General features: G+C 47.8%; 2 protein-coding genes across 3 annotated transcripts in view; one reads left to right on the forward strand and one right to left on the reverse strand.

Moving 5' to 3' along the window:
- RMND5A (required for meiotic nuclear division 5 homolog A) overlaps window positions 1-17,088 on the forward strand; it is a 30,854-nt gene extending 13,766 nt beyond the window's left edge. For both annotated transcript variants that reach the window (XM_060255799.1, XM_060255800.1), the window contains exons 5-9: window positions 1,266-1,432; window positions 3,787-3,952; window positions 7,984-8,086; window positions 15,072-15,226; window positions 16,150-17,088. In XM_060255799.1, the coding sequence (XP_060111782.1) occupies window positions 1,266-1,432; window positions 3,787-3,952; window positions 7,984-8,086; window positions 15,072-15,226; window positions 16,150-16,213 (655 nt within the window). In that variant the 3' untranslated portion in view covers window positions 16,214-17,088. The remainder of the gene's footprint in view (window positions 1-1,265; window positions 1,433-3,786; window positions 3,953-7,983; window positions 8,087-15,071; window positions 15,227-16,149) is intronic.
- A 4,185-nt stretch (window positions 17,089-21,273) lies between these two features.
- Window positions 21,274-23,851, reverse strand: part of LOC132583668 (zinc finger matrin-type protein 1-like) — a 32,042-nt gene continuing 29,464 nt past the window's right edge. Inside the window, exon 7 of the mRNA XM_060255287.1 lies at window positions 21,274-22,395. Coding sequence (XP_060111270.1) covers window positions 21,612-22,395 — 784 coding nt within the window. The 3' untranslated portion in view covers window positions 21,274-21,611. The remainder of the gene's footprint in view (window positions 22,396-23,851) is intronic.

The raw sequence follows: 23,851 nt of genomic DNA on the forward strand, positions 1-23,851 counted from the left end.
TTCTTGGAAATCTTTTGGTGTTAAGAAAAAAATTAAGTAGGAATTGTTAGTGTGCAGATTCCATCATTAATCAGTACCTTTCTAAGGACATACATATGCTTAGAGTTGTAGCCCTAGATATCACTGAAAGGTATTTCCCAAGTTCATGTATCTTCCATGGAAACCAGTAGGGATGGGCACAAACCAGGAAGATGGACGTTTCTCTGAGTTCATGATGTCCCACAAACTGAGACAAACCTCCCCCTGCTTTACAAAGCAGTTTGGGTCCGTGAGGTTCATGGATCTTCCCTTCCCTCTTTCTGCTGTGGTGGCTCCCCCAGGCCAGCAGAATGGAAGGGGGGGGGCGATCTTTAACTGGGTTTGCAAGCTGGTGGCCCTCTGCACACCTGCAGTCAACTCCAAACCCATTGAAAGGGGACACTTCCCATCACAAACCGCCAAAACCACATTGACAGTCCTGGGAGGGTTGTATAGGGATGTACACAACGAAGGCTCATGAACCACAAACTGGTACCCGTTCATGACAAATTTAGCTTTGTAATTTGGTTCGTGTGAAATGAGTGTTGCTTACTTTTAATCCTTGTGTTCAGGATTGCAGAGCAAGCTGTTAGGCTTCGGAACACTCTGGTATCTTTAAAATACTGGTTTCATGTGTTCTGCTTATTGGAGCAGACTGCATGGCTTAGTTTAAGATGGAAGATTTCGATTGTTTAATTGTGGGTTACTACTAAGTCCAATGATGGATCATGAGACCCAGTAAATGTGAAATAAGTTTACAAAAGCTACTAGCCGATTTGACCGCAATGCAGGTAATTTTAATGCATCAAGAGCCCCCCCCCCCCCCCCGAGTGTATAGAGACTGTCCCGCCTCGTCACCTGGTGGCCCTGTGCAGGGGGCTGGCTTGCTTGAAGACAAGAGAAAGGTTGAACCCAAGGAGTTTCCTCAGAACTCTGACTTGGTCTCAGAGAACTAGCTGCTGCTGTTAGACCACTGTTCCTGTGACAGAATCTTCCGATTTCAGAATGGGTTTCAGATAGTGAATCCTAATCTGGAAGTCCTGCTGGTCCAGTCCCCAAAGGAGTGATGAAGTTGGTTTTGTTGTACTTCTGGGATGGCTCTGTTGGTTGCATGTTACGGTTCATAAGTAAGCATAGAAAATTGGATATTAATCCATAAAAACTTGAGGAAAATGTTGAAATGATAAACCACTACTCCGTTAAGGTGAATAACATTTTCTTCTTTTTGTTGTTCCAATGTCTCCTAGGTGGGCTGTTACAAACAGAGAAATGCTGATGGCGCAGAATAGCTCTTTAGAATTTAAACTGCACAGGCTATATTTTATTAGTTTATTAATGGATGGAACTGCAAACCAGAGAGAAGCATTGCAGTATGCGAAAAACTTTCAGCCATTTGCTCTAAACCATCAGAAAGGTAAGCAATATTCATTGTGATAGAGTTTGGATTTGAAGTTACTTTTTTAATGGTTTCTGTGCATCACACTGCTGGGGTTTTGCCTGCTTAGAGAATCAATCCCAAAACGTTTGGGTGAGCATTTAGGCATGTTGCCCCCTCTCCTCATGAATGCAGCTTTGACTGTGCACACCTGAATCCATGGGGCTGCCCCTTTCTCCTCAGCTCTGCCCATCTGCCACTGTGGCTGCCTCACTTGAGGACTTTGCCAGACAACTCTTCTCCTCTTCTGTGGCTCCTTTGCAATGGGGCTTGTTCAGAGTTTTAATTTGCAGTCGAGAGGGAGGTAGCCCTGCCCTGGGGAGGCCTGGCTTGCCCAATCTCATGGCATCTTGGAAGTGAAGCAGGGGGAGCCTCGGCTAGTATTTGGACGGCAGGCCTCCAAGGAAGTCCAGAGCCACTACGCAGAGGCAGGCAAACCAGTTCTAAACCTCTCTTGCCCTGGAAACCCTGCGGAGTTGCCGTAAGTCAGCTGTGACTTTTAAAAGTGTGGTAGCCTGTATGTCCCTTGCCTTTGGGTTGCTGGGGTACCTGTGCTGCTCAAAGGCATCTTCCAGAGGGATCAGACACTCACTGCACCTCAAAAAGGATATTATAGCATTGGGAAAAGTCCAGAAAAGGGCAACTAGAATGATTAAAGGGTTGGAACACTTTCCCTATGAAGAAAGGTCAAAACACTTAGGGCTGTTTAGCTTAGAGAAACGTCGCCTGCGGGGTGACATGATAGAGGTTTACAAGATAATGCATGGGATGGAGAAAGTAGAGAAAGAAGTACTTTTCTCCCTTTCTCACAATATACTTTTCTCTCTTTCTCACAATACAAGAACTCGTGGGCATTCGATGAAATTGCCGAGCAGTCGGGTTAGAACGGATAAAAGGAAGTCCTTCTTCACCCAAAGGGTGATTAACATGTGGAATTCACTGCCGCCACTGTGTGACACAGAGCGTTGGGCTGGATGGGTCATTGGCCTAATCCAACATGGCTTTTCTTATTGTGGGTGAGGAGTTGTTTGAGATTGGGGAGGGGGGTTGTCTGCAAGAAATTGAAATTGAGATAAATAAATAAGAAAAAGTTTGTCCCCTACTAGTGAAAGAGAACTGTTGTCATCCAGTAGAGGTTGTAAGTTGCTGATAATGCGTTGTGTTGTTTTGAGTGGAGTGCTGTATGTGACCACTAGCGGTGGTGTTCTGTTACTGTCTCTTGCAACAGGTTTTCCCTGAGTATCATTCTGGCTTTGTTAATCTGTTTCTTGACTTCATCAGTTGGACATTTTAGTTCCAAAAAGGTTTGCTGTAGATCCCTCAGGTGAGAATCTGTGTCTGGATCGTTCCCGAGATAAACTATGGCCTTCTGTTCCAATCGGCCCTTCCTGGCAACATCCTCCTTACCTTCTGCCGATAGGTAAAGGTTGCCGAAGAGTGCGGGCACCTGAAAGCTTATTGTACCCAGAATTAAACTCTGTCAATGTTAAAGGTGGCACTGACGTTGCTATTGTCTGTTAAGTCTGTTAGTCCCTGATCTCACTCTGGGAAGTATTGGGTAGTATCTTCTGACTTGTCTGGTTATGTGGCGGAAGACAAGTCAGTTCCTCTGCTTTGAGACTTTGTGACACATTAGCTATCATGTCTTCTGCCATTAATTGTTTCAGCATTGTGTCAAAGGCAAAGGACATGGAGGAAAGCATTTTAAGAAACTATTTTTAAAGGCCTTCTTAAGGGTTTTTATCTGTTGCCATGAGTCCCTGAGAGACTGCGGCAGATGCAAACAGGATTGTTTGGCAGGGGCTGAAACCAACAGAGATCTTGTACTCCTGTGTATGAAGCAAATTTTTTACTTTCCTCTTCCTTTCTCGTGGCAGAGACCTGCTGCTTCATTCCTTTTTTATCCTGGCAGTAGTGACCAAGGTGAGCTTCACTGGTGATCAAGGAGTTTGACCCAGATCTCTTCATTCGACTCTCTTAGACACTGTATATACCCCCTCTCAGCTCTTTTGTGTCCTGTCCTTCATGGGACATTGAATGACAGGAAGATAGACATTTTTTGCTGATTTGTGGGGCCCTGCAATCTCTAAAGTTGGAGACTCTGTGGAAGAGCTCCCGTGCTCTAAATTCACGTGTTGTCTTCCACCAGATTTGTGGCCACGCCCCTTGGTTAGAGCTGCCACCTTATGAATAATAAATGGAAGTTTGTCTGCCTCTTTGTATTTAGATTGTGCTTGTTTCTACAATAAACTTTTTCACATTTGAATTTAACTTTTGCATATATATATATATATACTGTGAAATAGCTGATCTTCAGGTTTGTTCTTTCACAGATATTCAGATTTTGATGGGAAGTTTAGTATACCTGAGGCAGGGAATTGAAAATTCTCCATATGTCCATTTGCTGGATGCCAACCAGTGGGCAGACATCTGTGACATCTTCACAAGGGACGCCTGTGCTCTGCTGGGACTCTCTGTGGAATCACCTCTCAGTGTTAGGTACGGTTGCTCTCCTAGCTGATTATTTTAATGTTGGCTACTTAACAGTACAGGCCTGTGCAGAGCTGCACCCACTGATTTAGAAGGCTGTAACTCCGCTTGTTTGTTTATTAGATTTTTTTAGTCGCCAATCTTGTGGCAACTTTTAACATTAAAACCTGTGGTGAATTGGGCCTGTCAGTTGGCGGGCCCTGCTCTAAAATAACATGGACAGAAATGCCTACTCTCTCTCTCCCTACTCTAAATTCATGCTCTATCTAGGTGATATGCAGGACAGGTACGTTACTTCATTACTCTGGGGTAAACTGGTCAAATATATCCCCCAAAATGGCCACCATCTCTGACCTGGGAGCAGGGCTATACCTGCCTTTGTCTCCTGCAGGCTCCAATTGACTGACCGACAATTGGCTTCCTGTCCCAAAAACTCAATAATATATATAGCAGTTCCTGTCCAGGAACTGACTCTCCCTCCTGCAGCATTCCTCATAACTTTGATGGATTTCCTGTACTCTCTGAGGAGTTGCCCTCCGATTACTAGTTGGAAACAGGAGGGGAGGGGGGAATGAGGAGGAGATTAGGCCAAGGCCTACCTAAAGTTTGACAGTCTCCTCCCATCCAGCCTGCAGAAAGTTAAGCCTGCACAGAAGATGGCATTTCTCCACAGAACCAATAAGGTTTTACAACATAAAAACAAATAATAAATATTAAATATTAACATTAAAATAGGATTGCACTGTTAACTTTAACTAGGGCCTAGTACCTTAGGAATGCGGAGGATTTACCTAAATTCCTTTTAGTAGAGAGAAGTGAGAAATGGATATTGTATCTGGACATTTGCTGTAACAATTCATCTTAGATTTAGTAAACTTTTATTTTACACAAATAATAGTGTTGCATATCAAACCCTGACTTCCAGTGGGAAATACAGCCTTTACCATGGCCTTTACCAGCCCAAGGTTGACTCAGCCTTCCATCCTTCCGAGGTTGGTAAAATGAGTACCCAGCTTGCTGGGGGGAAAGTGTAAAAGACTGGGGAAGGCAATGGCAAACCACCCCGTAAAAAGTCTGCCATGAAAACGTTGTGAAAGCAACGTCACCTCAGAGTCGGAAACGACTGGTGCTTGCACAGAGGACCTTTCCTTTCCTTTTCCCTTCTCCTCCATGCTGAGGTTGACATGGAGATCCTTCTTCTGGAAGTCCCTATAGGCCTAGCTTATTGATCCATTGGATAATTATATATTGTTCTGTATATAATAGAAATAACACCCTGTTTATTTGTCCATTCTGGCAGCTTGCTCTTTATTAAATTGAGTTGGCAGCTTGCTCTTTTTTTTTAGTTGATTGTGATGTCATTTATTTGCAAAGACTGAATCAAGAATGATTTCCCCCCTAGTTCTGCAGCAGTTAGGGACAAGCCTTAGCCGCACTATGCTGCTTGGTTCGTGGTTCTTGACCGAACCATGAACTAATAATACAAATTGATTTGTGAACTGAACCTGTTCATGAGCCATTTAAAGTTTAAATCGCTGGGGGGGGGCGCGGAATTTAAGCAGTGGGGTGCAGAAAGCAGGGGGCCATTTAAACCATCACTTTCTGCTCCCTGTGGAATAGCTCTCCTGGTGTCCTGTCTACTCCTGACAATTTGTTTCTGCCAATTGCTCTCAGTGCAGCTCAGACCTCCCTTTCTAAAAATGTTGGTTCTTTGTCTCTAAGCGACTGGAATGCCGTGTTCCTATTTCTGTCACCATTTGCTTCTTGTCTTTCTTTAACAACTTCAAAAGTTTCATCAGTCATCCATCAAGGCCTTTCTTTTCTTTTGACTACAGGAATACTCTTTGCGCATTCTTCCTTGATAGTACCTCCAGTTACATTCACTTGAATGTAGTAATGCAAATCTGTTGTTTACATGTTCTTTAAACTCTTCGGGAATGTTGCTTAGATTATGTTTTGGCACTATGACTGTTATGAGGTTTCTCTTCAACTTTATTCTAATTTTCTATATTGGCAAGTAATGGTCTCTATCACATTTGGCTCCTGGTCTTGTTTAGTAGAGATAACAAGAGTTTATGTAATCTGTTTGATTTCTATATCAGCAGTCTAGTGATGTCTCTGAGGTTCTGCCAGTTATTGACCCAACCCATCAATTCTCATATTAAAAGAGTAAAAGGTTCACTGGCTTCAGATACAAAAGCCAAAGCCAGGAATGATGAAAGCAGGAACGAAACATACAGTTATAGTAAAAAACGCACACAAAAAGTCTCCCGCCAACCCAGGGCAGTTCCCACGGAAGGCGCCACATAGAGCTATTAGGAAGATTAAGGTCAATGGCCGAGTCCTCCTTAGGGGTCACCAAGGAACATGATAACTTGGGGAGGGACAGTGGCTCAATGGTAGAGCACCTGCTTGGTAAGCAGAAGGTACCAGGTTCAATCCCTGGCATCTCCAGAAAGGGTCCAGGCAAGTAGGCGTGAAAATCCTCAGCTTGAGACCCTGGAGAGCCGCTGCCAGTCTGAGAAGACAATACTGACTTTGATGGACCAAGGGTCTGATTCAGTATAAGGCAGCTTCATATGTTCAACTTCCAGTTCAGTCTCTCTTCAGTTTTCTCCCTAGTCCACCTGCACATTTCATAGAATCATAGAGTTGGAGGGGACCTCTAGGGTAATATAGTCCAACCCCCAGCACAATGCAGGAAACTCACAAACACCCTCCCCCTAAATTCACAGGATCATCATTGCTGTCAGATGGCCATCTGGCCTCTGTTTAAAAACTTCCAAGGAAGGAGAGCCCATCACCTCCCAAGGAAGCCTGTTCCACCGAGGAATCGCTCTAACGGTCAGGAAGTTGTTAATGCTGAGCCGGAAACTCTTTTGATTTAATTTCAACCCATTGGTTCTGGTCCTACCTTCTGGGGCCACAGAAAACAATTCCACGGCATCCTCTATATGACAGCCCTTCAAGTACTTGAAGATGGTGATCATATCACCTCTCAGACACCTCCTCCCCAGGCTAAACATCCCCAGTTTCTTCAACCTTTCTTCATAGGACTTGGTCTCCAGACCCCTCACCATCTTCGTCGCCCTCCTCTGGACTCGTTCCAGCTTGTCTATATCCTTCTTAAAATGTGGTGCCCAAACTGAGCACAGTACTCCAGGTGAGGTCTTACCAGAGCAGAGTAAAGCAATACCATCACATGATCTGGACACTATACTTCTGTTGATACAGCCCAAAATTGCATTTGTCTTTTTAGCCACCCGCATCACACTGTTGACTCATGTTCAGCGTGTGATCCACTAAGACCCCTAGATCCTTTTCGCACATACTACTGCTAAGACAACTCTCCCCCATCCTATAACCATGCATTGGATTTTTCCTACCTAAATGCAGAACTTTACATTTATCCCTGTTAAAATTCATTTTATTGGTTTTAGCCCAGTTTTCCAGCCTGTTAAGGTCATCCTGTATCCTGTTTCTGTTTTCTTCTGTGTTTGCAACCCTTCCCAATTTAGTATCATCTGCAAATTTAATAAGCATTCCCTCTATTCCTTCATCCAAATCATTGATAAAGATGTTGAACAAAAGAGGTCCCAGGACAGATCCTTGAGGCACTCCACTTGTCACTCCTCTCCAAGTGGTTGAGGAACCATTCACAAGCACTCTTTGGGTGCGATCGGTCAACCAGTTACAGATCCACCTAACAGTAACAGGATCCAAACCACATTTTACCAACTTGTCAACAAGGATAGTATGTGGAACCTTCTCAAAAGCCTTACTGAAATCAAGATGAACTATGTCTACACTATCTCCCTGATCCAGCAAGTTAGTAACTATCTCAAAAAAAGAAATAAGGTTAATCTGACATATGTTAACTATGCTTCATAGTTATATGTTGTTTTATCAATACTAATGGTTCAGAAGTAGATGAAGGAATGCCAAAATCTGCTGCTGTATTGTCTGTGTATTGCAGCTGTAGTCTCAAAGTGTCTTTCTGCCAAAGAACCTCAGGTCTTGACATGTTGTCTATTCCCCAGCTTTTCAGCAGGTTGTGTAGCACTGCCTGCTCTAATTAACATCAAAGCTGTGATCGAACAAAGACAGTGCACTGGTGTTTGGAATCAGAAAGATGAATTACCGGTGAGTACCTTTGTGTGTCCAAACAGATAGCCAATGTAACTACTTCCATCCGTTTGGAAATAAGCTGAACGTTTCACTGTAGTGAGATTCTTGTCTTAGGCAGGAGAGCAGGCAGCAAAAGGGGGGGGCCTTCTGCCAAGAATTGGCTCCCTCCAGAGGAGAAACACCCCCCCCCCCCCCCCCCCCGCTCCAGTCTTTGGCTCTGCCTTCGTCTGAAGAGGAGCCGGGCTCCAGGGCTACTCTTGAGCCCCTGCCTGGGAGCAAACTTAATTTTTGTTTTGTTTCACTTTTTTGCCCCCTCTCCCCTGCTTTTCTGAGCCAGAAGTGGAAGAGGAGGGGGCTCTGGCCTGTATCCATGCCTTCACACACTGGTGCCTCGCTTTGGAGCTTTTCTTTTTCCCTTTGTGCCTCACCTGCTGCCCTCTAGGGAACAGTGTGCCTGGCCCCACTGATCTAGGGGGCCTGGATCCTGCCCAGGAATAGGAAACTAGTGGCCTTTGCACTTTTGTCTTGGGGGTGGGGGGCAGGGGAGGTTAGCCCAGTGACTTGACAGGCATGCCAAGGACCTGGAGGACCGTTCTGAAAACTAGATGTTTATTCCTCAGAAGGAGATGACATTCCAGGTTTTTCCAGCTCCTAACAAACTGCTGGCATTTGCCTCTAGGTTTGCCTACAGAGTCGTCCCCTTTGTGCTGTTCTCTGCCTCTGTTGCATTCACAAAGTTAGTTATTTTGGCACTAACAGTGCATCTCCGCATGAGGGAAGGGTGATGGGCACATGCATCTTTATTGAGGTGACCTATTAGTTTTATCCCCGTCATGTTCCAAGTGAGGAAAATATGTGGATAAGACTTCAGGACCTGCCTGAAAAATCCATGAATTCACAATCAGTCAAAAGAGGTCCTTCATCCCACTGTCCAGCATTCATGAATATTGTCCTTAACTAAGGAACGTCTCAGCACAGTTCAAGAAGCCATAGTTGAGACAGTTTGACAGCAACAACACAGGGAAAACATGATGTAATGGTTGAGCAACCAGAAAGTACCACTATGTAAATAAGTACAAAATTAAAGATTACTTCATAGCTGAGACAGTGGCATGCAGGCCCTTAGCGAGGGGGGTGGAGAGGCAGTCTGCTGTATTAAAAACCCCTTCCCTCGGTAGGACCCCTCCGTTGGCTACAGGCATGTTCCTCCCTCTCACACCAAGATAGAAGCCAAGGAACATGGCCCGGCCCAACAAGGTCTCGTTTATGTTAGATCTGGCCCTCATAACAAACGAGTTTGACACCCCGGATCTTGAGAGTCCCTTGGTCTGCAAGAAGATCAAATCAGTCAGTCCTAAGGGAAATCAACCCAGACTGTTCTCTGGAAGGTCAGATGCTGACGCTGAAGCTCAAATACTTTGGCCATCAAATGAGAAGGGAGCACTCCCTGGAGAAGATCCTGATGCTGGAAAAGACAGAAGAAGGGGTTGTGCAGGGGGTTGGTCTAGATGACCCTGGAGGTCCCTTCCATGATTCTATGAGCAGAGGAGGTGCTGTGCTGCATGAGTGGGAACTGAACCAAATGTATTTGGACCCATTAATTGCAATAAGGAGGCAACCTTCAGGAGGGGGGACAGACCCTCTGTCCCTGGAGATGGTCTTCTCCCTTGGTCGCGCTGCTTCCTACTCATGTTCCTGCGATTCCTCTCCTCATGAGGATTGTCACCAAGATAATGAGAGAAAAGCCGCAATGCATCCTGATTCCACCTTAGTGGCCACACCAGCCTTGGTTTCCCATTCTTCTCCAGTTGTCCGCAGGGAACATTTACTTCTCATCAGTTGTAGATCTCTTCCTCACCCAAGGGGGCAGAATCCTTTACCACGACATCCCCCACCTAAAACAAACAGCCCGGAAGATTGCCCAGGATCGTTTCCAGTGAGGATTTGAAGGTCATGGACAGCAGCAGGGTGCCTTCCACTAGGAAGTCTGGGAGAAAACCCCAGTCCTTTGTCTCTGACTCAGCAATTCCACCTGACAGAATCAGCCGATTGGCTGTTTTCTTATATGTGGACACAGGGCTCAGTCATTCCTCCTTGAGAGACTACCTGGCAGCCATATCAGCATACCACCATCACGCAGGTGGCTTCTCTGGTTGTGCCTACCTGTTCGAGAGCCTACTCTGGCTTGGGACTTGCAGTTAGTACTTGATGGAAACCATTTGAACCAATGGCCAAATGCCCTCTGAATTTGCTATGTTGGAAAATGGGTTTTCTTGTTGCCAGACATGTTGGTGAGCTTTTGGTGCTTCATTGCGACCCCTGTGCTTCTGTTTCCATAGTGGGTGGGGGTGGGGGGTGGCACTGTCTCCTGATATCAAGCTTCTTCCCAAGATGTATTGGATTTTCACCTCCCAAACGAGGTTGTGCTGCCTACTTTCTTTCCAAACCCCTAAAGTGATGCAGAGTGCCGCCTTGCAAGCTTTGGAGGTCAGACGAGCTTTACTTTCCTACCTGGACAGGACTATGCAGTTTTGTAAGAACAAGCAGCTCTTTATTGCTTATGCAGTTCACAAGGAGCCTTAAGGTTTCTGTACATAGACTGCCCAAGTGGCTCGTGGATCCAACCCCCTCCCGGGGCCAATGAAGGCACATTCCACCATGACACGGGGAGTGTCCACAGCATTTCTCAGAGGTTTCCCACTCCACAGAATTGCAAGGTGGTGACTTGGGTGGCATTTGCAAAGTGCTTTGCCCTTGATGTCCATGAGAGAAGACATGTGATGGTGGAATGTTCAGTTCTTCAGTCTGTGACTGAGTAGCTGCCAGCACTCTCCTCCAGGTAGGCCACAGCTTCCTCCTCTCCCAAGGTGTGACGCACAGAGACCACAAATAAGATAAACAAGTTGCTTATCTGTAACTGATTTTATTTGAGTGGTGCCCACCCAGCTTTCCCCACTTCTGTCAGCTTCTAGTCATTGTTGGGTAGTTCAGGGGTCAGAAGGAACTGGCAAGATCTCTGCGCCCCCCTCCTGAGCATGCGCAGTGGAGTTCCAGGGCATGCTTGGAGGCAATCCCTTCTTGGAGCTTAAGAGTCACCAGTCAGGGTCAGCACATGCACCAAGGATGTGAATGGACAAATGATGACCACTCAAAGATCATCAGTTACAGGTAAGCAGTTTGCTTTTCTTTTTAATGCCCCGCCTTGAGGGAGAATCCACTCTGCATAAAAAGATAGTCTTTTGTTTCTGTTGAATTATGGCTTCACCTCAATCGCTTACCATTTTGAACTTTCCTTCAGATCCAGCCAATTATCACCCAGTTTCAACCCTGCCATTTCTGGGCAAGGTAGTTGAGAGAGCGGTAGTGGAGCAGCTTCAGGGCTTTCTGGAGGACACATCAGCACTAGACCCCTTCCAGTCTGGATTCTGCCCTGGCCACAGGACTGAAACTGTCTTGGTTGCTCTAATGGATGACCTCCGTATGCAGCTGAATCGAGGCAGGTCGGTGCTGCTATTACTGTTAGATCTTACAGCAGCATTCGACGCAGTTGACTATTCATTGCTAACTCACTGCCTCACTGAAGTGGGAATATGTGGGGTGGCCTTGCAATGGCTTTCCTCATTGCAATGGCTATCCGCTGTCAGGGACAGAGGGTGGCGCAAGGCGAGGATGTGTCCACTAGATATCCCCTCTTGTGTGGAGTTCCACAAGGAGCACATCCCTCTCCTCAATGCTATTCAGTATCTATATGCACCTCCTTGCCCAGCTGGTACAGAGTTTTGGGCTGGGATGTCATCAATATGCGGGTGACACCCAGCTATATTTGCTGTTGGATGATGGGTTGGCTAAGGTTCCATCATCTTTGGCTGAGGGTTTGGAGGCTGTGGTGGGCAGTCTAAGGAAGAGCAGGTTGAAGCTGAACCCGTCAAAGATGGAGGTTCTGTGATTGGGAGAAGTGGTTGGAGCATAGACTGCCGACTCTTGACGGGGTGCTACTAACACCAGTGCCTGCTGTCAAGAGCCTAGGAGTGACATGGGATACTTTGCTTCCAATGGAGGTCCAGGTCACACATATCGCCAAGATGGCATTTTTTCTTCTTCGCCAAGCCTGGCAGCTAGCTCCTCTCCTAGACCTAGCCATGGTAATCCATGCAACAGTCACCTCCAGATTAGACTACTGTAGCTTGCTGTGTGCTGGCCTACTCTTGAGTCTGACCTGGAAGCTACAGCAGGTCCAGAATGCGGTGGCAGGAGCCCTAACGAGAACACTACAGACGGCATGTGTTCTACCTGTGCTGCAGCAGCTACACTGGCTGCCAGTTGAATACCGGGTCGGAGTCAAGGTTTTGGTCATGACCTTTAAGGCCTTGCGCCATCTGGGATGGACGTATCTATGGGACTGCCTCCTCCACTATGTTCCTGGAAGGGAAGGAGAGCCAGTTTGGTGTAGTGGTTAAGTGTGCGGACTCTTATCTGGGAGAACCGGGTTTGATTCCCCACTCCTCCACTTGCACCTGCTGGAATGGCCTTGGGGCAGCCATAGCTCTGGCAGAGGTTCTCCTTGAAAGGGCAGCTGCTGTGAGAGCCCTCTCAGCCCCACCCACCTCACAGGGTGTCTGTTGTGGGCGGGGGGGAAGGGAAAGGAGATTGTGAGCTGCTCTGAGACTCTTCGGAGCGGAGGGTGGGATATCAATCTAATATCTTCATCTACCTCACAGGGTGTCTGTTGTGGGGGGGAAGGTAAAGGAGATTGTGAGCCGCTCTGAGACTCTTTGGAGTGGAGGGCGGGATATAAATCCAATATCTTCATCTACCTCACAGGGTGTCTGTTGTGGGGGGGAAGGTAAAGGAGATTGTGAGCCGCTCTGAGACTCTTCGGAGTGGAGGGCAGGATATAAATCCAATACCTTCATCTACCTCACAGGGTGTCTGTTGTGGGGGGGAGGAAGGGAAAGGAGATTGTGAGCCGCTCTGAGACTCTTCAGAGTGGAGGGCGGGATATAAATCCAATATCTTCATCTACCTCACAGGGTGTCTGTTGTGGGGGGGAAGGTAAAGGAGATTGTGAGCCGCTCTGAGAATCTTCGGAGTGGAGGGCGGGATATAAATCCAATCTCTTCATCTATCTCACAGGGTGTCTGTTGTGGGGGGGGAGGAAGGGAAAGGAGATTGTGAGCCGCTCTTAGACTCTTCGGAGTGGAGGGGGGGATATAAATCCAATATCTTCATCTACCTCACAGGGTGTCTGTCGTGGGGGAGGAGGTAAAGGTGATTGTGAGCTGCTCTGAGACTCTTCGGAGTGGAGGGCGGGATATAAATCCAATATCTTCATCTACCTCACAGGGTGTCTGTCGTGGGGGAGGAGGTAAAGGGGATTGTGAGCCGCTCTGAGACTCTTTGGAGTGGAGGGCGGGATATAAATCCAATATCTTCATCTACCTCACAGGGTGTCTGTCGTGGGGGAGGAGGTAAAGGAGCTTGTGAGCCGCTCTGAGACTCTTCGGAGTGGAGGGCGGGATATAAATCCAATATCTTCATTTACCTCACAGGGTGTCTGTCGTGGGGGAGGAGGTAAAGGAGCTTGTGAGCCGCTCTGAGACTCTTCGGAGTGGAGGGCGGGATATAAATCCAATATCTTCATCTACCTCACAGGGTGTCTGTTGTGGGGGCGGAGGTAAAGGAGATTGTGAGCCGCTCTGAGACTCTTCGGAGTGGAGGGCGGGATATAAATCCAATATCTTCATCTACCTCACAGGGTGTCTGTTGTGGGGGAGGAAGGGAAAAGAGATTGTGAGCTGCTCTGAGACTCTTCGGAGTGGAGGCCGGGATATAAATCCAATATCTTCATCTACCTCACAGGGTGTCTGTTGTGGGGGAGGAAGGGAAAGGAGATTGTGAGCCGCTCTGAGACTCTTCGGAGTGGAGGGCGGGATATAAATCCAATATCTTCTTCTTCTTCTTCACTGTGCTTCACTGGTCGACAGCTGCTGGTGATCCCTGGCCCTAAAGCGTTCTGGCTGCCCTCAACAAGGGCCAGGACTTGGTGGAACGCTCTGCCAGAAGACAGCAGGGCCGAGGGGTCGTTTACAGTTCCGCAGAGATGTTCCGCCAGGCATTTGCATAAGGATAGTGATGGTTGCCATGCTGGTCCCTTCTTCTCCCACCCCCTGATGTAATGACTGGAAACGGAATAATAGCACTTGAAATGAGAAGCCCTCAGGGTTTATGATTTCTTTTTTACTGGCTTCAATATGTGTTTTATTCGTACGTTGTACCTCGCCCAGAGCCTGGCACTGGCTGGGATGGGGCGATTCACTAAGTTAAACAAATAAACTAACACCACCACCCCCAGCAGCCACCCACCTGGATTTTTAAAAAGCCCCCTCCCACCTAGCAAAATCTATCCCCCCTCCCCCGCCCGCGATTCAGGTCACGTGGGAGGGCCAGCAGAAGCAGCCTGCAGGTCTCCTGGCACCACTGAAAGACCTCGCCAGCCACGTGGGGAGGTTGCAGCTGTTCCTGCTGGCCCTCCAGTGTGATTTGAGTGGAGGGAAGGCCACGGCCTTTGCTCTCCACCGCCGCTGCTGCTGCTGCAGCCCCTGATCCAAATCATGTGGGAGGGGCGGCAGGAACGGTCACCAGCCTCCCTGTGTGCGTGACTGAATGGCCCCACCAGCCAGCTGCTTGGCAGGGCCTATAAATCACGTGGGGAGGTTGGCCGCTGCTTCGGCCACCTCTCCCAGGCGATTTGGGTCACGGGGAGGGTAAAGGCAGCAGCAGAGAGCAAAGGCCACTGGTTGGGGTCCCTGCCCAGAAGTCTGAAGCAGGGCCCCCACAGGCCTGAATGCTTCCCATCCCCGGGAAGGTGACCTCCCTACACGTGCTGCTCTTTGCCATGGAAATCAAACATAGCAACCTGGAACTTTTTAAATGATGGATACCAATGTGAATTTTTGGTCTGAAACTGGCCCCGTGACATTGATCTTTTATTTTTGTATAGATTGAAGTTGACCTTGGTAAAAAGTGCTGGTATCATTCAATATTCGCCTGCCCCATCCTTCGTCAGCAAACAACAGATAATAACCCACCTATGAAGTTGGTTTGTGGTCATATTATATCAAGAGATGCTCTGAATAAAATGTTTAATGGCAGCAAGTAAGTAAAAATCCTACTCATTTAGAAAATTCAGTTCATTTTAATATATTTTTGAAGATGAAGTATGATATAAGACAGCTGAACCATTATATTCATAATTAGGAAATGGTTGGGACGGAGCGAGTTGAATATCTGGCAACTATAGATAAGAGCGATATTTTTAGATGAGTATATGTTGCCTGGTTTTGTGGAGACCTGACAGAGCACTCCGTATGGATTTGATTTATTTAAAATGTGTTTCCGTGTTACAGCAACTGTCTCAATAAATCCTAGCTCCATTGTGGTGGGGGCTTTCAATGTGTTGTCGTGTGTTGGCGTCTTCACTCTTAAAGGGAGGCGGGGCTTGGAGAGGTGACCAGTGGGGGAGAGGCAGGGAGATTAGGAGGGGGATAAAAGGAGGGGTGGAGGGCCAGTCGGAGGTCAGTGATGAACAAGGAGTGGTGCTGGAGCCAGAAGCAGAACAAGCCTTACTGAGAACCAGAGAGAGAGCGTGGGCTTGCAGCTGTAGGCCAGCCAGAGGGGTGAGAGGGTGAAGCAACCTGGCCCACCACCCTACCCTGAGACCTCCCGGGAGACCCCGGGCAACAGCAGCCTGAGGGGCGGGGCCCCCAGACCAGGTGGGGTGTGACAGTGATGTTGGCTGTCATGACCTGAGGCTGGGGCACAGCAGTTTCCCAACAGTCCTGGGGAAAGAGCATTGGAATGGCCCAGGCCTGTTGAGGAGGGAGCCCAGTCAGTCCAAGCTGTAAGGTCCTGCAGGACCTGAATCTCAGGCTCTGGTTCCCTTGTCTGGTTGCTGTCACCTCTCCTCCTGGATTGAAAACACTGTGCTATTGAGGGGAGATGGGAAGGGCGACTCTAGTAGGTTTCATTGCTAGAACCAGCCAGCCAGCAACAAACTAACCCACTTTCTTTATCTTTAGATTAAAATGTCCGTATTGTCCCATGGAGCAGAGTCCAGGAGATGCCAAGCAGATATTCTTCTGAGGACAAGATTCACTGTGTCGTTCAGACCAGACAGACAGACAGACACGTTTGCTTTGGATGACTGCAGCAGGCAACGGTTCCATCTGCACAGCATACAATGGAATGTCCCCCATGTTGGTCTAAGCCTCGTGCTCCAGGTTTTTTTTGCCCACACTTACTGTATGTGTATGATTGGGAAAATTGCTGAAGTAATATCTATTCTAGGGCTTTTACTCTAACTTTGGTCTCCATAGCTGATCAAGAGACTACACCAGCAGTTGTCATGCAGTGCAGAATTTTGTACTTAACTCTGTGGTGACTTCTCTTTTTAAAGCAGATGGCAAACAACCTCCATGTAGGTTTAGTATTTGTCCTGCTTTAATTTTATTGCCTTGATTGATAAATGTCTTCATAAAGAATGTGTGGGAAAAGTTTTATTTCCTTAGTATGTATATTATTAAGAGAACTTCAGGAAAAAGTTTGATAAGTTGAATAATAGTTACAAAAGTATTTGTATTTCTGTTCATATTTTGCAACCCAAAGCTGTAATAGTCTGAGGATATTTTTCATTTGAACATTTTTTCAGCTTTTAAACAGAATTCCAGTTTAATGTGCTGGTAAGTAAATGACATAAATATGTAACACAGAGTTTAAAACTATTTCTAATTTAGTAAGAGAGCAGGTGAAGAAGGACTTGAGAATCCTGCTCAGTTGATTTCCTGTGTGCTTAAGAGTGTTCAATAAAATGGGGCTCCGGATGGGAAAGACACTTTTGTCAATGGATCCTTGACACACTGGCCACATTAGCCTCATGTCGCTGTACAGTTTACTAGCTATGTTATTTATAAAGTTATTATTGGAACCAAATAAACTGTTGATGATGATTGTTGCTAAAATGGGAAATTAATCTCGTAATGTGGTCTGATGTGTGGATCAGAGGACTGGAGGTTGCGTTCCAAGCCAAGGCCCCAAAGGGCTGCCCCTCCGCCGAGTCCACTTGTGCACAAACGAGCTGGGAAGTGTTGCAGCGTTGCCCCGCTGGGTGCTTCAGTGGTTGCTGTAAGTTCTTTTGGATTTCTGAAGGCTTCTGACACGGCCTGGCCAGGGAGGCGTGCTATAAGTGCAGAGAGCCTGTGCTGAGGAAACATTTTGCAACGTCTCTGGAGCAACCTTGGCTTCCCAACAAACATCCCCCCCCCCCCACTAACCCAGGGCCTTATTTTCATAAGAGCTGGTAAGCAACCGGGGGGGGGGGGCAGGTACCCCTTCTGCCTCCACTGTCACAGGGGGAGCTCTGGTGGTTGACCCCAGCTGCAGTACCAGCAGCCAGTGTGGTGCCCAGGTCTGCTGGGGCGGGGCAGGGCTTCCAGGCAGACCTGGAATCCAGTTTTCACTACCCCACCCTGCATTTATAGGATTGCCTTTGAAGCTGGAGTAATCAGTGGAACAGAGTGGTTTTGGTCCAAGCGTTGGAGGAGCGAGGATTTCGAGTGGTGGCAGCAAGGAAGCAGTTGGCACAGAGGCATTTAGGGGCAGCAGAGCAGTTGGTGGTGGCCCAGCCATTTCCTTGGTGGCCTTGAGGTTGTGAGGCAGCATGCCCCCCTCCTGATCCCGAAGCAGCCATCACTTCTTGCTCCCCATCAGATGAGCTGTTCCTTTCTGCCTCTGCAGGTGAAATCACTTTCACGGGGCGGCAGGATTGGGAAGCCTAGCCATGACACCTTCTCTTGCAGTTGGATTAGTGGGGTCCGTTGGGACGAAGCCCTGGACACGAACCGGGAAAATGGTAGTTCATGCTGGATCAGATGTCACAGGCTTTTTCCATTTGCCAAACTGGCTCATTCATTACATTTGTGAAGTTTGGGATGCTGTAGAATGCCCCCCCTCCCCCGGTGGACTGGAGACACAAAACTTACAGTGAGCCCCAGGTGGCTCTTCTCTGCCTGCCTTCCAAGTCTGGTGGGCTTAACAGGAACAAGTTACAGCCCCATAAAGCAGGAAAATGTATCAAATGAACCCCCAGCATATCAGGGGCATCAGACTCACAGAAGACCACCCTCTACCTGCCCTCCCAGTTTGGTGAGTACTGCTTGTGGGGGACAAAATAACAACCCTACAAAACAGGTGCCCTGAGAAAAACGCTCTCTGGGGGAATCACAGCCGTAGGTTCAGACTCAGTCAAATGAATCCCCTCCACAAGCCAGAGACTTTGAACTCCCAGAAGCTGAGGATTAGCTTGGGGGGGGGGGATAGCAACCCCCCAAAGCAGGTGCCCCAGGAAACTGCTCTCTAGGGAAATCATTGCCAACCCTTCTCCTCTGGCCCAGGAGGTGGTCAATGGCTGTCTGCCTGCCTCCCCCTGGTGACTGGGATCTGGCCTGCCACACTCCCCCTTGGGCTGGGGAGGGGGTCACCCACCTGCCTCCCCCTGGGGTCAGGTCCACCACATGGCTGGGAGGCAGCACCTGATTTGGGGGGTGGCCCTGCACAGCTGTCACCCAGCTGTAGAGATGGATTCCAGGGGTAGCCTGGGCAGTGGCCACTCAGTTGTGCAGATGGGTTCTGGAGGTGGCCAGCCCTTCTTTTGGGGCCTGGGAGGTGGGCAGACATTGGCAGGGGGAGGCTTTGAGCAACAGTTCTTGGGGGGATGCAGCTCGTGAAGAAGTGTTCACAAATCACCATAAGAGGAAGTGTGGCACAGTGGGCCTCAAGCATGAGGGGAGAGGCCTTCTCAAGGCATCAACAACCTCAGACATGCAGATGACACCACTCTAATGGCAGAAAGTGAGGAGGACCTAAAGAACCTCTTGTTGAGGGTGAAAGAGGAGAGCACAAAAGTAGGCTTGAAACTCAACATCAGAAAAACTAAGATCATGGCATCTGGCCCCTTCACACCTTAGCAAATAGAAGGGGAAGCCATGGAAGTAGTGACAGACTTCACATTTCTGGGATCCAAGATCACTGCAGATGGTGACTGTAGCCATGAAATTAAAAGACATTTGCTCCTTGGGAGGACAGCTGTGGTGAACCTGGGCAGTATAAAAGTAGAGACATCACCCTGCCAACAAAAGTCCCTGTAGTCAAAGCAATGGTACTCCCAGTAGTAATGTATGGCTATGAGAGCTGGATCATAAGGAAGGCTGAGTGCAGAAGAATAGATGCTTTTGAGATATGGTGCTGGAGAAGACTCTAAGCCCGTGGTCCCCAACCTTTTTGGCCCAATGGACCAACCCCAGGGCTGGTCTGCCCACCGTGGCCCCAAGGCTGGTAGGGTGGGGGCACCAAATCCCACCCCCCAATAGCACCTCCTCCCCACTCCCCCGTGCCGCCGCCTCCTTCCATTTGTACAGGTTTAAGGCCAGGGAAAGTGGTGGTGAAGCATCTCTCCGGCTCTTTAAAGGCCGATGCCTTCCCCGCCCTGCCAATCAGGTGATCAGTGGGGAAACCACGGCAGCAGCGCAAGTGACTGGCTGAAAAAGCTGTGCTGTCCTTGCCTCCTTCCCACTTCCTTCCTGCGTGTGGGAAGGAAGCAAGGGCAGCGTGGCTTTTTCAGCTGGTTGCTCACATTGCTGCTGCGGTTTCCCTGCCGATCACCTGATTGGGGGAGGGGGGTCAGTCTTTAAAGAGCCAGGGAGGCGCTTCACCGCCACCTTCCCCAGCCTTAAACTTGTACAAATGGATGTGGGAAGAGGCGTGTGGGGGGGGGGGGGGGCGGCAAGGCTGCGCCTTGCTGCGGGGGGGGGGCAGGGCAGGGGGACTGTGCTGCCCGGTTGCCAACACGCCACAGACTGGTACCAGTCTGTGAGCTAGGGTTTGGGGACCCCTGCTCTAAGCTGTGGAGTCTTGTGAGCAAAAATTCTGCTCTGTTAGCTACTGGCATGAAAGTTGTGAGCCACTGCATACAATTAGTTTGCTCTGGGGCCATTTCTCCTAAGCTAAGACAAAAATGTGTGAGCCAGAGACTAAAAAATGGTGAGCTAGCTCACACTAACTCAGCTTAGAGGGAACACTGGTTTCAGAACGATACAATTGTGCACTTTATTTCTATTATTACATTGTAATATATAATGAAATAATTATACAACTCATGGCCTGGCACTGGTCCATGGCCCGGGGGTTGGGGCCCCTGCACTAAGACAGTCTCTGCTAAGACAAGTCATCCCCATCCTATAGCCATACATGGGATTTTTCTTACCTAAATGCAGAACTTCACATTTATCCCTGTTAACCAGTTTTTCAGCCTGTCAAGATCATCCTGAATCCTGTTTCTATCTTCTGTTGTATTTGCAGTCCCTCCCCATATAGTATCATCTGCAAATTTAAGTAAGCCTTCCCTCTATTCCTTCATCCAAATCATTGATAAAGATGTTGAACAAAACAGGTCTCAGGACAGATCCTTGAGGCACTCCACTTGTCACTCTTCTCCAAAAGGATCATAGAATTATAGTCGGAAGGGACCTCCAGGGTCATCTAGTCCAACCCCCTGCACAGTGCAGGAAACCCACAGATACCTACCCCAAATTCACAGGCTATTCACTGCTGTCAGGTTGCCATCTAGCCTCTGTTTAAAAACCTCAAAGGAAGGATGAGGAACCATTCACAAGCACTCTTTGGGTGCCATCTGTCAACCAGTTACAGATCCACCTAATGGTAACAGGATCCAAACCACATTTTACCAACTTGTGAACAAGGATAGTATGTGGAACCTTATCAAAAGTCTTACTGGTCAAGCCACCCTGAGCCTGCCTCGGCAGGGAGGGTGGGGTATAAATGTAATAAACCTATAAGATAAACGATGTCTACAGCATTCCCCTGATTCAGCAAGGTAGTCACTTTCTCCAAAAAGGAGATCAGGTTAGTCTGACATGACTTGTTCTTGAGAAACCCATGCTGGCTGTTAGTAATCACAGCCATCCTGTCTAAAACTTTCCCAGGTATAGACAGCAAGCTGAAGATGGGGACATTTGCCTGCCTCCAGTCTTCCAGCACCTTACCGATTCTCCAAGAATTCTCAAAAATAATGGCCAGAAACAGAGATGTCTTTTCACAGTATAGGCTGATCTATTTGAACAATCACTTAATTTTTACCTATATCTCATTTTTTTATTGTCAGACTGAATAAGAAAACAACTGTAAACAAGAACTAGAACAGGCCCAACTCCTCCCTCTTCATAGTAATTTTTTAAAGCTTGCAGTGCATCATGCGCATTTTAAAATGATGGTAAAATGCTAACTCTGCAGTATGCTTTGTGACACACCAGCAGTGCTGCAAACTACTGGCTTTAGTATTTCAGTTCAAATAATGGGGTGAGGAATATGAGAGACCTCTTATTTCTGAAGGACCAATTAGAATAATCAGTAATTCAAACACAGAAATGTGCCTTAGTTTGGGCTACAAATGAACACAATCAGAAAAAGCTCAGAATCCTAAGACTGACTCATTCCACAGGGTCTCCTCATCTGTTGGTCCGCTGACTTTGCCCTTCTTTTTCTCCTTCCTGTGTTTTCTACTTTCCTTTTCAGAAAAACTGTCTTTATTTCCCTTGTTTTTACCGTGCTTTGATTTCCACTCAGTGGCTGAATCTGCAGTAACTTGCCTTTGCTTCTGCTTTGCACTGCCTTCACTCAAATGCATCTCTTCTTGGCAGTCCCGTTTCCTTTTGGGCTTTGGAAGCTGCTGGCAAGGGTGCTCTTCTCTATCGCCAATATATTCTTTCTTGGTCTTTTGATTCCCCCTGGAATAGCTTGGGCTCCTGTCTGAAAACGTGAGACTTTCATCAGATGACCAGTCATTATCATCACATTTGCAGGTGGTCAACTGCGACCCTTGCCTTTCTGAACAAGGTTCTACACTCGACAGAGAGAGAGGCGCATTCGCTAGTTTCCCTGGACCGGACCAGCATGGCCAGCGTCTCTTTTCCACAGTGGGTGAAGGAGCACAGGGGCCTGAGAAAAAACCGGAATGCTGGTCTGGTTCATATGTATCGTGTGAAAACGGGTCTTGGTCAAATGCCATGGTTGCCTCCTGACCACTTACGGCTTCCAACTCTCCCCCCCTTTGGAATTCCTCCTCCAGCTTTCTAAAATTAGTTTTTGGTTCCAACCCTCTTGCTTTTTGCACTTTAATGTAATCTGCCAGTTCATCCTGGAAGGAGTGATACGTTTTCTTGGCTTTCTTCATCAGACTGATGATCATGGCTTCTCTGCAAGGATACAAAAGGGGAAAATATTATGAAGAGAATTAGCCAAGATACAGCAACAAAGGATATGAACCCACTCAAACAACCAGGGAGTGCTACCAAAATGCCTCCCGCCAAACTGATATCCGAATAACTTCAGTTTCACCTTCCAAGACTTGGCAAATCTTCTTGAATTTGAACAGTGTTTAAATGTTTAGGCTTGTAGCCTCAACTGACTTACAGATGATCTACAGAAGACGGCTAAGATCTAAAACAACATCCCGGAGCTGCTCAGTGCCTCAGGCAGGGCATTCCTTGAGCAGGAACAGTTCCGGCTGGCTTGGTGTCAGGGGTGTGGCCTAATATGCAAATGCTGAACTTTTTCTACAAAAAAGCCCTATGTGAAACCATGGTGATGTCAGGAGTGTGTGGTCTAATGTGCAAATGAGTTCCTGCTGAGCTTTCCCCACAATAAATGCCCTGGACACAGCAGGTACTGTCTGATTCTGTCCCCGGGCTGCTGCTTGGTGCCATTCTGCCTAAGCCGGGCACAACGACAGCACCCATGGAGAGAGTTCTGTGGCCGTGTTCTCAGACGGATCACGGCCGCTCCCTTTGGGACAGGTCATTCCCATCCACCACTCCCTGGGGAAGAGCTTTGGGGCTCTTTGGAACTCCCCAGAGCTGCTGGCAGAAAGTGAGGGAGCCATAGCCCCCAAGTGGAGAAGCAGGAGTCGTGGCAAAGGCATTGTGAAGAAATTTAAATTCAACTTACAACAAAACTTAGTATTTAAAATGTTTTTCCCCTAAGACACACAAAGCAGGGGTGGCCAAACCACGGCTCGGGAGCCACGTGTGTCTCTTGAACCCCACCCCATTGGCCAGCTTGGAAAAGACATTTATCTCCTTAAATCACTTTTCCAAGCCAGCCAGTGACCTATAGAATGCATTTAAAATTAAAGTTGCTTTTTCCCCACCACCTCCTCCCATCTATTCCTTTTTGTCTTGTGGCTCTCAAACATCTAATGTTAACGTACTGCAGCTCTCAGACATTTGATGCTTATTCTATATTACTCTTACGTTAAGCCCCCCCCCACCCCCCGATAGAAAAGCTTTTAACTTCCAGTACATTCTAGAAAGAGAAGCCAAAGCTAAATGCAGGAGGGCTGCTGTGTGGAAAAGTCTGCCCCACTCCTTGTGGGGCACGTGAGTTAGAACAGAGGTTGGCAACATTGGGGAGCCTGTGGGCACCTTTGTCATTTTGAGGGGGGGTGCCCCTGCAAAATGGCTGCTGCAGGAGGCAGAGTCAACCCCAGTGCCTCTGGGCCTACCAGCTCTGGGCTGGAAAATTCCTTGAGATGTTGGGAGTGGATGGAGTTTGGGGAGGGGGCTTAAGAGGGGCACAATGCCACAGAATAATTTTCTCTAGGAGAACTGATGTCTTGTCATTCTGGGAGATCTCCAGCCACCACCTGGAGGT

The sequence above is a fragment of the Heteronotia binoei genome, chromosome 15 (assembly GCF_032191835.1).
Source record: "Heteronotia binoei isolate CCM8104 ecotype False Entrance Well chromosome 15, APGP_CSIRO_Hbin_v1, whole genome shotgun sequence".
Taxonomy (NCBI): domain Eukaryota; kingdom Metazoa; phylum Chordata; class Lepidosauria; order Squamata; family Gekkonidae; genus Heteronotia; species Heteronotia binoei.